Source organism: Podarcis raffonei, chromosome 13, assembly GCF_027172205.1.
Source record: "Podarcis raffonei isolate rPodRaf1 chromosome 13, rPodRaf1.pri, whole genome shotgun sequence".
NCBI lineage: Eukaryota > Metazoa > Chordata > Lepidosauria > Squamata > Lacertidae > Podarcis > Podarcis raffonei.
In genome coordinates this window covers 20232077-20247292 of record NC_070614.1, presented here as the reverse complement: position 1 = coordinate 20247292, position 15216 = coordinate 20232077, and the positions used below count along the sequence as shown (strand labels likewise).

Here is a 15216-nt window from a genome sequence, read left to right as displayed (position 1 = left end):
TTTTTTTAGTCAGTTAGAAAGGTTTTTAATTGTTTAATCTAGCCAGTTAACCGGCTAAAGACTGCACTCTACTCCTTATATCTGGTTCCTGGATCCTCTTGGTTCTCTAACCAGAGCTAGGAAGTTGGATCAGCTGGCAGTTATAGCCTGCCACTGTCTTACCTGGTTTTTGCCAATTGTGCCTCATCCATTACAAAGTCTGATTTTTCTGGTCTCCCACCCCTCTTGCTTCTGGAGAATGTTTATTTTTAAACCCAGACTCGGCATTCGTGCAGCTGCGGGCAATGTTAAATTTGCATGCGTTTAAAATATATTAGCAGATTCAACTGCCTTCCCCCAACACCACCACTCCCTTCTGATTTATTCTTGTAAAGAAGCTGGTAAAATGCGGTCTTGACTATGCTACCACTCAGTGGATTTGTAACTGGCTGACTGACCGAACCCAAAGGGTGCTCTTCAATGGTTCCTCTTCATCCTGGAGAAGAGTGACTAGTGGGGTGCCACAGGGTTCTGTCTTGGGCCCGGTCTTATTCAACATCTTTATCAACAACATGGATGATGGACTCAAGGGCATCCTGATCAAATTTTCAGATGACACCAAACTGGGAGGGGTGGCTAACACCCCAGAGGACAGGATCACACTTCAAAACGACCTTGACAGATTAGAGAACTGGGCCAAAACAAACAAGATGAACTTTAACAGGGAGAAATGTAAAGTATTGCGCTTGGGCAAAAAAAATGAGAGGCACAAATACAAGATGGGTGACACCTGGCTTGAGAGCAGTACATGTGAAAAGGATCTAGGAGTCTTGGTTGACCACAAACTTGACATGAGCCAACAGTGTGATGCGGCAGCTAAAAAAGCCAATGCAATTCTGGGCTGCATCAATAGGAGTATAGCATCTAGATCAAGGGAAGTAATAGTGCCACTGTATTCTGCTTTAGTCAGACCTCACCTGGAGTACTGTGTCCAGTTCTGGGCACCACAGTTCAAGAAGGACACTGACAAACTGGAACGTGTCCAGAGGAGGGCAACCAAAATGGTCAAAGGCCTGGAAACGATGCCTTATGAGGAATGGCTAAGGGAGCTGGGCATGTTTAGCCTGGAGAAGAGGAGGTTAAGGGGTGATATGATAGCCATGTTCAAATATATAAAAGGATGTCATATAGAGGAGGGAGAAAGGTTGTTTTCTGCTGCTCCAGAGAAGCGGACACGGAGCAATGGATCCAAACTACAAGAAAGAAGATTCCACCTAAACATTAGGAAGAACTTCCTGACAGTAAGAGCTGTTCGACAGTGGAATTTGCTGCCAAGGAGTGTGGTGGAGTCTCCTTCTTTGGAGGTCTTTAAGCAGAGGCTTGACAACCATATGTCAGGAGTGCTCTGATGGTGTTTCCTGCTTGGCAGGGGGTTGGACTCGATGGCCCTTGTGGTCTATTCCAACTCTATGATTCTATGATTCTGAGAAGTGAAGTGAGCATATGCACAACCCATGTGCTCAAGTGCTTCTGCAGCCACCTCCGCAACTCAGCAAACAGCACCCTTCCCTGTTTGTTTGAGTCAAAGAACAAAGGTTTTCAGTTCCCTAAGCTGCAGGTAAAGGTAAAGGTAAAGGGAACCCTGACCATTAGGTCCAGTTGTGGCCGACTCTGGGGTTGCGGCACTCATCTCGCTTTATTGGCCAAGGGAGCCGGCATACAGCTTCCGGGTCATGTGGCCAGCATGACTAAGCTGCTTCTGGAGAACCAGAGCAGTGCACGGAAACGCCGTTTACCTTCCCGCTGGAGCGGTACCTATTTATCTACTTGCACTTTGACGTGCTTTCAAACTGCTAGGTTGGCAGGAGCAGGGACCAAGCAACGGGAGCTCACCCCACTGCGGGGATTCGAACCGCCAACCTTCTGATCGGCAAGTCCTAGGCTCTGTGGTTTAACCCACAGCGCCACCCGCGTCCCTTAAGCTGCAGGTAGCTGGGGCCATTTCTGTGGTGTGCTTAGAAACAAGAAAAGGTTCCATGGATGTTTTCATTAGTCATGTGACACTTCCATCAGCCACAGAAGCCACTGTATCCCTTTTAGGTCCTCAGTGAGGAATATGTGGCCTTCTGGAGTTTGTTGGACTTCACTCCCCATCATCACAGTCCTGCTGGCTGAGACTGATGGGAGCTGGGAGCCCAACAACATTGAAAAGCTTACGGGTTCCTTAACCTTGCTTTTTAGGCCTTTCCTTACCTCCTTAAATTTATGCACCAGCTTTTCGGGGTCCATCTCAACTGGAGACAGCATGTCTTCGTTTTCAGCCAGCTCAAAGACCTCAATGGCCATCTCGCTGCTGGGGAACATGGGACTCATCTCTTCGTCTTCGTCTGTGGCGTATTCACCCGTCTGCAAATTGCAAAACAGGTAAGCTTTATGGTTTGGCTTTTTAAGTTACGGTAACATCAGTGCTGGACAGAACCAAGTGTATGTTCAGATAGCGCCCTGAGACCAGGAAGAGGGGGAAACAACAAAAGGTCTTGTGGAACCTTAAAAACCAAGGTACTCATTATGGCATAAGCTTTTGTATTCGCTTTGTTGTTGGTCATAAATCCCACATCAGCAATACCATCAAGCCTTGTCACTTCTGATGCCAGATTTGTGCTTACAGTGGTACCTCGGGTTACAGACGCTTCAGGTTACACACTCCGCTCACCCAGAAATAGTGCTTCAGGTTAAGAACTTTGCTTCAGGATAAGAACAGAAATCGGGCTCCAGCGGCGCAGCAGCAGCAGGAGGCCCCATTAGCTAAAGTGGTGTTTCAGGTTAAGAACAGTTTCAGGTTAAGAACGGACCTCTGGAACGAATTAAGTACTTAACCTGAGGTACCACTGTATTCTTCTTTGATTGGACTACAGTGGTACCTCTGGATATGAACGGGATCCGTTCCAGAGCCCCGTTCGCATCCAGAAGCAAACATAACTAGTGACGGCACGTCTGTGCACGTGCGTGTTGCTTTTTGCCACTTCTGCGCATGCGCGTGACGTCATTTTGAGCGTCTGCGCATGCGCAAGCGGCGAAACCCGGAAGTAACGCACTCCGTTACTTCCGGGTAGTCGCAGAGCGCAACTCGAACACGCTCAACATGAAGCATATTCAACCCGAGATATGACTGTACAGTCTATGAAAACTTGTGCCACAGTGCACTAGTTGAGTCTTTAAGGCACCACAAATACTTTTTGCTGTTTTTGCTGCAAAACAGACTTTACACAGCTACGCGTCTGGAAACTTAACAAAGAGAGAGAGATGTAAAAGTGAGTCATGCTTTCAGTTATCACATGGCTCGAGTAATACCGAAAGGGATGCGTGGAGGAAATGTACAAGCTAATTCCACACCAGGGGACTTGCACATCTTCCCAAAGCCACTCTCTTTTCAAATGTTACCATGTAAAAACAGCAAGTGGAGCTTGCTTGTACTTCTTCTCTCCCAGCATCGAGAGAATGTCTGAAACCATACACATAAACGCAGCAGGCTTAAAACATTAGGAGCAGCCAGAGGAGGAGACACCAATGGCCCTTCTATGATCTCCAGCACAAATATTCCTTTGGTATTCAATGTCTTGATACAAGAAAGAAGGCTGATTGTTCCCCTGCCTCCAACCGTGGCCAGCCAGGGACCTCCATGAAACTTCCAACAGGCTGGTTCAGTGGAGAAAGCCATTCTCTATATTGTTTGTACCTAGCAGGTATCTTGCTATTGGAAATGGAGGTTCCATTCTTAGCTCTCATGGTCAATAGCCAATGACAGACCTGCCTTCTGTTAGCAGGTACAGTGGTACCTGGGGTTAAGAACCTAATTCATTCTGAAGGTCCGTTCTTAACCTGAAACTGTTCTTAACCTGAGGTACCACTTTAGCTAATGGGGCCTCCTGCTGCCGCCACACGATTTCTGTTCTTAACCCGAGGTACTATTTCTGGGTTAGCAGAGTCTGTAACCTGAAGCTTCTGTAACCTGAGGTACCACTGTATTGTCAAAAGCAGAATGCACTTTGGTTTGCTTACCCTGAGACAGTTAACCTCATGCTGACCTAGGCCTTACAGCAAACAATCTGAACTGTAATGTGCTACAGAATTTTGCGATGACTGGCAGCAGGGCTGTCTAACCCATAGGCACTAGGGGTGCGGGGAACCCGGGCGCCAGGCTCTCAGGGATGCCAGGCCGAGAGTCTGGGGCCTGAGAGTTGAATCCGGGGAAGAGCTCACCCGTCGGTCAGAGTGCCGCGGCGGGCTCTTTTGCCGCGGGTGGCTCTGCACCACAAATTCGGGGGCAACCGAGCCAGCGAGATGTTGAGGCGTTTGGCCAGCCCTCCTGTGCACCTGGGACTGGGCAAACTGGGGGTGTGTATCAGGTGGTTCTTTGCACCCCGGCGCCACGTATGCTTAAGACAGCCCTGACTGGCAGAGATGGTTGCGAACCCTCTAGCACCCATTCAGCTAGTACATTGGCCTCTGCTGGAGACAAGCGTAATTCGCAGCTACCACTTTAAAAGAAACCAAAGTTTACCCATTTAAGGATGGCACACAGTAATCTGAATTATTATTTTTTCTTCCAAAGACTGGTTTCGGACATGGGTAGCAAGCATGACAAGAGGCCTGGGAATATGAGTGGAAGAAGGGACAAAGGGGACTTTTGGCAGTCAGCTTACAAAAAAATTGGGAAGGGGGAGAGACAGAGAGAGGGTGGGAAAGAGGGAAGTGGCTGGAAGAATAGGACAGGGATGGAAGGCTGTTCTTCCGGGCAGAAGGAGCAACAGGGCAGAGGGATGGAAAGGGAGAGGCACGGAGGAGACATGGAAGGGGAGATGAAGGAGGAGACAGCAGACAACTTTAAAGAAGGACTAGGAACTTAAGAAGGGCTCCAATTGTGTGAGAAAAGATAGGCAAGGCTTGATGCTATTGATTTGTTCTGTTTCTTTATTCAGGGCCCCTCCTGACTGGCATTTTGTGGGTTTTTATTTCTCATTTCAGAACATGTCCTTGACGCAATAATAGTGCATTCATGGCGGGTTTATGCTGGACCATTCACGCACCACCCTGCTTTTTTAGTTGCTCCCCCAGTGCAGCCACATTGCTGCTGTTTGAAGAGGCTACAGAGCGACAGAAGGCGGGACCAAACGAAAAAGCCCCCTCAGAACACCTGTGGTATGAAAAGTGACAGGAAATGCGCCGATCGGAAAGGAAGCTTCATGACTGTGCCAAAACCTTTGCCAGACACAGAGCAGTATTAAATTAAGCAATTTAAATAGACGGACTGCAGTGGATACTGCATTTCCCTCTTTGAGGAAAGGAATTGGAAAATCCCCTCCTCTCCCCCTCTTTTTTTTCTCTTTTCTGTGTGCTGTCCTTTATTACTCTGTGGTTGGTAGACCCCTGGTGGACGGGAGAGAAACTACAACTCATTTTGATAGTACTTGCTAATCTCTCTGGGCTGGCTTAACGTCTCTGAAAGTTGGACTTAAATACATGAGGGAAGAAAGTTGGTATGTTTGAACTTCTTCGGGACCCTCTTGTTGATCTCACTCGCAGTGGAATTTAGCCCAATTGAGGGCAAGAAGATAAAGAAGAAAAAGAGTGGTTCTATTAAAAAGATATTTCTCTCTTTTCTTATCTTTTTTCTTCTTTGCAAAAGATATCATAAGGAATAGACTATTTTGAGGTAGGAAGAATTGACTTAACTACCGACGGATCTGGCCCAGCTTCAAACCTCGGATATTATGACTGGAATATAATTTGAACTCTGATCTAAGTCCTGAACTTTGATTTTGGGATTTTTATTTTTTTTTTCTTTTTTTTTTCTTGGTGGGACGTTGGACTACTTTATAGTGGGTTAACCTAATTGGTGACACCAAGAGGGAATTATTGGAGTATTACCTTAAATCATTTAGTGGAATTGGTTGTGAGTTTTGTAAAGATTTATAGAATTGAATTATCATAATTATCATTACCTTTTTACATTTAATTGAAAATGTCCTACCCACCAAAGAAAGGTGGGAATGGGGGGACTCCAGTAGAAAGAAAGGGGTCCAAGCAAGAATCAGATTTCAGATCGGAAATCTTAAAAATGTTTGCAGAAATTAGACAAAGTGAGAAGAATCTAGAAACAAAAATAGAACAAGTAGACTTAAAGATAGGGAAAATGGATAAGAAAATAGATGAAACTGTAAATGAATTGAAAGGCCAAATTAAAGAGGTATCCAAAAGAACTCATGTATTAGAGGAGGGAATGAAAAAGACAAAATTGGAAATGAAAGAACTAAAACGTGAAGATGATAAAATTAGAGTAGGCCTCTTAGAAACTAATAAATCACAAGAAGAAATGTGGGATGCGATCTCTATGAACGAACTTAGACAACGGGAAATTAATTTAAGGATGAGAGGGGTCCCAGAAAATCAAGGTGAAAATATTAGACAAAAATTAGTAACAGAATTGGCACAATGGTTGGAGTACCAAATAGAAGAGATAGCAGGCATGGTACAGAATGCTTTTAGAATGAAAGTGAGAACGACTAAGGCAAGAAGACTGCCTGGGGATTGTTTGATAACCTTTAAGGATAGAGATATGAGGAATTTGGTACTCCAAAAAAATAGAGAAAAAAGACTAATGATAGATGGGAGTTATATAATTATTTTTAAAGACATTCCAATTAGACTGCTAAAACGAAGAGACCCTTATAAGCCACAGGTGCAAATTCTTAAAAAGAATAATATAGAATTCAAATGGGAGTTCCCGGAGGGGATCTCCTTCACTTACAAAAACAAGAGACACAGATTGACCAGCCCGGAAGAGATAGGTAAATTTCAGAGGAAATATAAGGAATTGTTAATAGAGGAAGAAGAAGAACTTAAAGGAGCAGTAGGAGGAGTGGAGGTTAAAGGTGTGAAGGATTTGGGGGAGAGGAAGAAATTGGGAGAAAGGCTAGAGGGAGAAGAGGAAGAGGAGGGAGAGGAAGAGGAAGAGGAGGAAGAAGAAGAAAGATTATAAAGAACTACTTTATAGGAAAAAAAAATAAAATTTTTTTTTTGATTATTCGGAAATAAAATGGCGTTAAAATTGTGGAACTGGAATATTAATGGACTGAATGATAAAAAAAAACGGAATAAGGTGGAACAATTTCTAAAGAAAAAAAATTTAGATATAATCTGTTTGCAGGAGACACACGTGGCGAAAAGGCATAGGAGAATTTTGGTTAATAAAAGACTTGGAAATGAATTTATATCATCAGATAAAAAAAAGAAAAGAGGAGTGATATTGTATATAAAAAGTAAAATTGAGGCTCAGCAAGTACTTAAGGATGAGGAGGGAAGAATTATAGCTGTCCAAATCAACTGGCAAGGTGAAAAACTAATAATTGTTGGGATCTATGCACCTAATGGAAACAAAATGGACTTTTATAAAAATTTGGAAGAAAAACTGTTGGAATATGTAGACCAAAAGATAATTTTGATGGGTGATATGAACGGGGTAGTGTCAATAGAAATGGACAGACTGAGAGACAGTGGGACAAAAGAAGGTAAATTACCTAAAACATTTTTCGAAATGGTTAAAGATTGTAACCTAATTGATATTTGGAGACTGAAACACCCGCTGGAAAAACAATTTACCTTTTATTCAGAACCAAATCAGTCGATGTCCAGAATTGATCAAGTCTGGATTTCGAGTGAACTAACTCCAAGAATTACTCAAGTGGAAATTGAACCAAGAGTAATCTCAGATCATAGCCCAATCAAATTAGAACTTAAAGGCTTTGAAGAAAGATCATTTAGGTGGAGAATAAATGAAGGCCTATTTGATGATCAAAATTTTATCCAAGAGGCACAGAAGAAAGTGAGTGATTACTTTGTGGATAACTGTAATAAAGGAACGAAGATGAGTATAGTATGGGACGCAAGCAAGGCAGTGATGAGGGGGTTTTTTATACAGAAAAATTCATTCAAAAAGAAGAACAGAGAGAAAGCAAAGACAGAGATCTTAAAACAAATTACGGAAAATGAGAAAAAGCTAATTAAAAAACCAAATAATATAAGAATTAAACAAAGCATTAAAGCTCTGCAAACTCAGTTTGCAATGATAATAAACAAAGAAGTGGAATGGAACATCAAAAGAATTAGACAAAAAAATTTTGAATTTGCAAATAAATCAGGAAAATGGCTTGCTTGGCAGATTAAGAAAAGGAAAGAACAAAGTACAATAAATAACATTAATGTGGATGGAGAAGAGATAACTAGCCCTAAGGGTATTAGAAAAGGATTTTTGGACTTTTATAGACAGTTGTATAAGAACAAAGAAAAGAACAGTATGAGGAAAATAGAAAGATATTTAAAAGGAAAAGAGGTGCAAAAGATTCCAACAGAGGTAACAGAAAGGCTGAATACCCCGATTAATAATGAGGAAATTAAGGAGGTAATAACAGAATTGAAAAATGGGAAATCCCCAGGACCAGATGGGTTTACAGCAAGGTACTATAAAGAGTTGAGAACAGTCCTAACAACACCATTAAAAGAAGTAATGAACAATATTCTAAAAGAGAGAGAGATTCCGGGGACTTGGAAAGATGCATTTATAACCTTTATTCCAAAAGAGGATGCGGACCAAACACAAGTAAAGAATTATAGACCGATTTCCCTATTAAATACGGATTATAAAATCTTTGCAGGAATAATGGCGAAGAGATTAAAAAAGGTGTTACAAGAAATCATCCATGAGGACCAAACGGGTTTTCTTCCTGGCAGACAGATGAGAGACAATGTGAGGAATATAATAAATACTTTAGAATATCTGACAGCTAGGAACGAAAGACAGGCAATGTTAATATTCGTTGATGCCGAAAAGGCATTTGACAACGTATCATGGGATTTTATGTTGAAAAACATGGAATATATGGAATTGGGGAATGATTTCTTGAATGGAATTAAGGCAATATATACTGATCAAAAGGCGAAATTGATAGTGAATAATGTGATAACAGAAGAAATTAAAATATCAAAAGGTACCAGACAGGGCTGTCCGCTTTCACCCCTGCTGTTCATAATGGTCTTGGAGGTTTTGCTGAATTCAATTAGGAAAAATGAAAGGATAAAGGGGGTGGCAGTAGGCCAAAATGAATATAAAGTCAAGGCCTTTGCCGACGACTTGGTAATAATGGTGGAAGATCCGATGAATAGTGCCCTTGAAGTGTTGGAGGAGATTGAAAAGTTTGGTGAGGTGGCAGGCTTTAAGTTAAATAGGAAAAAAACTAAAATTATAATCAAAAATATGGACCAAACAATGACTGAAGTGCTGCAGCAACAAGTGGGTATTGAAGCTGTAAAAAAGGTTAAATATCTGGGAATATGGATAACACCAAAGAACATCGATTTGTATCAAAATAATTATGTTCCGGTGTGGAATCGAATTAAGAAAGATTTGGAGGGATGGGGGAGGTTAAAATTATCTTTTTGGGGCAGAATCTCAATGGTAAAGATGAACGTGCTCCCAAGGATGCTATTCTTATTTCAAATGATCCCAATATTAAAAGGAGTAAAGATATTTGAGGAATGGCAAAGAATGATTTCAAGATATGTCTGGCAGGGCAAAAAGCCGAGAATTAAATATAAATTGTTAACAGATGCAAAAGAAAGAGGAGGCTTTGCCCTGCCAGATCTAAAATTATATTATGAGGCGTCATGTCTTTGCTGGGTAAAAGAATGGATAAAACTTAAAAATACCAAACTATTGGATTTAGAAGGCTTTGATGCCAGATTTGGGTGGCACGCGCATCTATGGCAAGGGAAGAAATTGGGCTATAAATCGTTTGAAAACCACATCTTCCGGAAATCATTAATGGAAGTGTGGGACAGATATAAGAACATATTGGAAATGGGAGTCCCACACTGGTTATCCCCACTAGAGATTATGGGAGTTAAGAAAATCAATATGAGAAGTAACTGGATTACTTATGGAGATTTAGTGGTAAAAGAAGATGGGAAATGGAGATTAAAATCATACGAACAAGTAGAAGAACATGTGTCTGACTGGCTGCACTACTATCAGATAAGTAATATGTTTAAAAAGGATATGAAAGAAAGAGGGTATAAGGAAAAAGATTCGAAATTCCAAATAGAAATTGTTAATAATGATTGTAAGATAATTTCAAAAATGTATAAAATTCTATTGGAATGGTATACGTTGGATGAGGAAGTTAAAGCAGTAATGATCCATTGGGCCAGGGATTTAGGGTACAGTATAGATTTGGAAGATTGGCAAAAAATATGGAATGAAAACTTGAAGTTTACAGCATGCACTACGTTGAAGGAAAACACCATGAAGATGGTATACAGATGGTATATGACCCCTGCTAAATTAGCAAAAATGTACAAAATCTGTAATAAATGTTGGAAATGCGGGGAGAAGGAGGGTACATTTATACATATGTGGTGGGAGTGCAAAAAAGTGAAGGGATTCTGGGAACTGGTTTATAATGAGTTAAAGAAAATGCTGAAATATAGCTTTGTGAAGAAACCAGAGACCTTCTTGTTGGGAATAACTAGAAATGATATAAAGAGGAGGGATCGCAAAATCTTCCAATATGCAATAACAGCTGCGAGAACATTACTGGCCCAAAGGTGGAAGCAGAAAGAACTTCCAAGTATTGAAGAATGGAGAGAAAAACTGACAAATTTCGCAGAACTTGATAAACTAACTGGGAAAATCAGATTTCAGAGAGACCATGAGTTTTTAGAGGACTGGGGGAAATTTAGAGATTATTTGAAAATTGTATGTGAGGAAAATATAACGCTAGTGTGTTTCAAAGAAGCTTTGTGAAAAAAAACAAGGAATATTGCAAAAATGTAAAAGAGGATGGAAAATGTATCAAAATAGTAATATTATAATTAAGGAATGTGTAGATAAGAAATTAAGTATGGATGATTGTCAGAGGAGTTGAGGGAGGTCGGATAAGTTAAAATAAGTGATGTTTAAAATTGTATGATTGGAGATATTATGAAAAAAACTCAATAAATATTATTAAAAAAAAGAAAAAAAAAAGAAAGCGGGACTGTGCAGGGCCGCCCCCAATAACAGCACAATAAATTGCCGTGAATGCACAATGAAAAGAATTTGTCCGGAGTAGGCCTCGGTTTCAGCCAGAAATGTAGCCATCGCAAAGAGTCAGCAAGGGAACCACAACTTCCTCTGGCTCTCCTTTATGTTCAGAGTGCTGACAAGAGGAACGAGGAGGGGAATCGGGGCGCCATGTCCTTTTCCTCCTCTCCCCAACAGGCTGAGAGAAACCCGTCCCACTTACTTCTTCGTCCTCCTCCGTGTACTGGGTATACCTCTGCTCCATCATTTCCCGCTGCCATCGTTCCTGCTCCAACGTCTGTTGGATGAGTTGAGCCACCTCGCTTTGCTCGCCCGGCTTCTCTCTCCCAATCAGGAACCTAAGGAAAACGAAAGAGGTGGGAGAGTGGGGGATAAGAGTACGGATCTCAAAGAAGTGGGTCAACACACCAGGAGTTATGCGGCCAGGCTATATATATATATACACATATATGCACTGGGCTCAAAAAGATCCCAGTACAATCAGTTTCTGAGCCGTGATACAATTGGAACGGATTTGCTTATTTTGTGCAATCAATTTTTCTTCGGTCATGCAAGGAGGACAAGGAAGTACGTCGAGGACCGAAGTCCCCTCATCTCACTAAGTGGAAGGCCTTCCCCGCCACCATTTTTGAGGGCTATAATAGCTGCGCTGTGGGGGAATCTGTGATGAGATATTTTGGCGTTTTTAAACTTAAAAACAGTTGCCAGAGCTCCCTGATTTTGATCGGGAGAGTGTTGCTGATGAGGGAGGGGAGGTTAAACTCTTCCTCGTTTTCCCTCATCTAACTCTCCCACCACCTTAAGTTCCAACAAAGGGGGGGGTTGTAGATATTGTATTGTGCCTGTCTTTCTCCCACAACAGGACTAATGGCACCTTTGGGGGGGTGGGATTTTGGTTGAGGAAATCATGCCAAAGGGTTAAAAACCCCTTAAACCAGAGCCACTGATTCACTAACAATTGGGAGTCCCACTGCCACCGTCCTCTAGACCAGGGGTCAGCAAACTTTTTCAGCAGGGGACTGTCCCTCAGACCTTGTGGGGAGCTGGACTATATTTTGAAGGGAAAAAATTCCTATGCCCCACAATTTTAAATAAAAGGGCACATTCTACTCAAGTAAAAACACACTGATTCCTGGACTGTCCACGGGCCAGATTTAGAAGGCAATTGGACCGGATCCAGCCCCCGGGCCTTAGTTTGCCTACCCATGCTCTAGACAGATCTTCTGCTTTGGGTTTTTTTAAAATTAAGAGCAGTATAAAGGTAAAGGGACCCCTGACCATTAGGTCCAGTCATGACCGACTCTGGGGTTGCGCGCTCATCTTGCTCTATAGGCCGAGGGAGCCGGCGTTTGTCCGAAGACAGCTTCCGGGTCATGTGGCCAGCGTGACTAAGCCACTTCTGGTGAACCAGAGCAGCACACGGAAACGCCGTTTACCTTCCCGCCGGAGTAGTACCTATTTATCTACGTGCACTTTGACGTGCTTTTGAACTGCTAGGTTGGCAGGAGCAGGGACCGAGCAACGGGAGCTCACCCCGTCGCGGGGATTCGAACCGCCGACCTTCTGATCGGCAAGTCCTAGGCTCTGCGGTTTAATCCACAGCGCCACCCGCTGAGCAGTATATAAATAAACAAATCTTTCTTGTTGTATCTATTGGGTCCCCAATATTTTACAAGTTGCTACCCATTGTTCTTAGGCGGGGGCAGGAAAAGAGAGTTGTTGCAATCAACTAACCAAGGAGGCCATGGGTATATGTCCCATGGATACAGAAACCAGAAAGCCATACAGATTTCAGGAGCCTGGTCTTAGCCTGAGGCCTGCCACAGCCCGTGTCTGCAAGCGATGCTCAACGACAAGGCTCAGAAACTGGTTGTGATGGGGAAAGTATAATGACAAGCACCCCTGAGCATGCACAGAGTGCGTTTCTTTCCCAAGTGGGCAGCTACTACATCCAGTTGCCCGCTCCCAAATGGGATCAGGGCTAGGGCTTCTAGATGAGAGAAAGTGACTTCCTGACACAACTCGCTTCCCACCGGAATGCCCCGGGGGAAAAAGGACATTCTATTCAACATCCATGAGATGGTCTTATTTTCTGGAAGGTTTGCTAACTCTTGTTTCCAGAAAGTGACATTTAGGCATGGGTCTTGTGTTTGTGCAACCTGAGTTCACGTGGCACAGTGTCAAGGGGTGTGTATGTGGTTTTTTTTAGCAGTGATAAAAAAAATATGGGCCGGAGCACTAGTTAAAAGGATTACCAAATCCTTTAACTGGTTAACAGGGCCTTTCTATCTGGGAAGGCAGAATGGTGCCTGTGGAGTATGGAGGAAACTAGTTGCCTAGCAACACATTCTCGTAGTTGAGGTTCCCGTCGCTTGGGAACCGATCAGCACTCAAATCTCGGAGGAATGGGTTAGGTTCTAGGTGTAACCCCCCCAAAAAAACTGCACTGCCCTTTTTGTTGAAGGAACCAGGGAGGGCTCATATGTGCCCCCACTCTCTCTCTGTGTGTGTGTGACAGAGCGAGTGTGAGAGAGGTTTTCTGGCTTGATTTCCATTCTTTCAAAAACCACCGACGCAAGGATCCTGGGATGGGGCCAAACCTCTCATTCTTAACGCTGCCAGGAAAAGTCAGGCCAAATGCCTCTGGTGAGATTTAAAATAGAGAGGGGGGGCACAGAGGCAGCCGTATAGATAAAAGGGACAAAAACAGAAGGACCACAGCTGACAGGATAATTCAACAGCCCACAGCCCTATGGTCTCCCTCACGCGCACATATACACATTTCCATTGAACCGAACCCTTGTTTCGTTTCGTAGGAAATAATAAAACGGGCATGACATTGGACACTTTCCCATGGTGCATCGGGGCACATTCTGGGGAGCAATGGGCACTGCTCCCCAGTTTAAAATGGAACCAGATGCTGACTGGGCAATGCTGCCAGCCGCTGCCCATTTCCTAGGAAGCCAAAGGCCTGTTCGCAGACTCCCTTCCGGTTGCAGTTCTCTGGGCGCTGCTGGGCTAGAGCAGTGGAAACAGAGCTATACGAATAACTGGGTGGGGTGAAAAACAGGCCATGCAAGGAGGGTTAGTGGGTCCCTTTCGGTGCTGTGCTAACACAGTGCTAATCTCGCTTTCTTTTCTCTCCCTCCCCTTTTCCTCACTTGATGGCAGGGTTAGGATTCGGGGATTTCGAAGGCGAAAAGGAACGCCGAGTTGGTGTGAGCGTGAGGGGCAGTTGTTGTTGTTGTTGTTGTTTAGTCGTTTAGTCGTGTCCGACTCTTCATGACCCCATGGACCAGAGCCTGCCAGGCACTTCTGTCTTCCACTGCCTCCCGCAGTTTGGTCAGACTCATGCTGGTAGCTTCGAGAACACTGCCCAACCATCACGTCCTCTGCCGTCCCCTTCTCCTTGTGCCCTCCATCTTTCCCAACATCAGGGTCTTTTCCAAGGAGTCTTCTCTTCTCATGAGGTGTTCAAAGTATTGGAGCCTCAGCTTCAGGATCTGTCCTTCCAGTGAGCACTCAGGGCTGATTTCCTTCAGAATGGATCGGTTTGATCTTCTTGCAGTCCATGGGACTCTCAAGAGTTTCCTCCAACACCATAATTCAAAAGCATCAATTCTGAGGGGCAGTAGAGAAGTAAAAAAACCTGCCATTTTCACGTCATGGGTTTGCATTTCATGGTTTACTGCAAAAGAGCAGCATGTTAGTTCATTCGATGAACCCAAAGGGGCCAGCTTTGCGTGATGTATGAATGCAGGGTCCTGATCTGTTGGTCCCAAACCAGCCAGACTTTATAGGCTAATTTTAAAACCCCTGTTTTACAATACTGGCTTGTTTGGGGGGTAACAAACTAGGATTGTGGGTTCGCACTAGCCCTGTTTGCGTGAAGGGAGAAGTGAAGTTGAAGCCAATGGCCTGCATGCTTTTTCAGTGAAGTCCGAAATCCCATACCCTCCAACATTTCCCCGGTGAAAATAGGGACTTCCTATTCCGTACCCTCCAACATTTCTCTGATGAAAACAGAGATGTCCCCTTCAATATTTCTCTGATGAAAATAGGGACGTCCTAAGGAAAAGCGGGACATTCTGGGATCAGAT

General features: G+C 43.4%; 1 protein-coding gene across 3 annotated transcripts in view; it reads right to left on the bottom strand.

The window, feature by feature from the left end:
* The window catches only part of PPP1R9B (protein phosphatase 1 regulatory subunit 9B), a 77220-nt gene that overhangs the window by 12129 nt on the left and 49875 nt on the right, over window positions 1-15216 (bottom strand). For all 3 annotated transcript variants that reach the window (XM_053361211.1, XM_053361210.1, XM_053361209.1), the window contains 2 exons: window positions 11319-11454; window positions 2233-2385 (listed from right to left, as the gene is read on the bottom strand). In XM_053361211.1, coding sequence (XP_053217186.1) covers window positions 2233-2385; window positions 11319-11454 — 289 coding nt within the window. The remainder of the gene's footprint in view (window positions 1-2232; window positions 2386-11318; window positions 11455-15216) is intronic.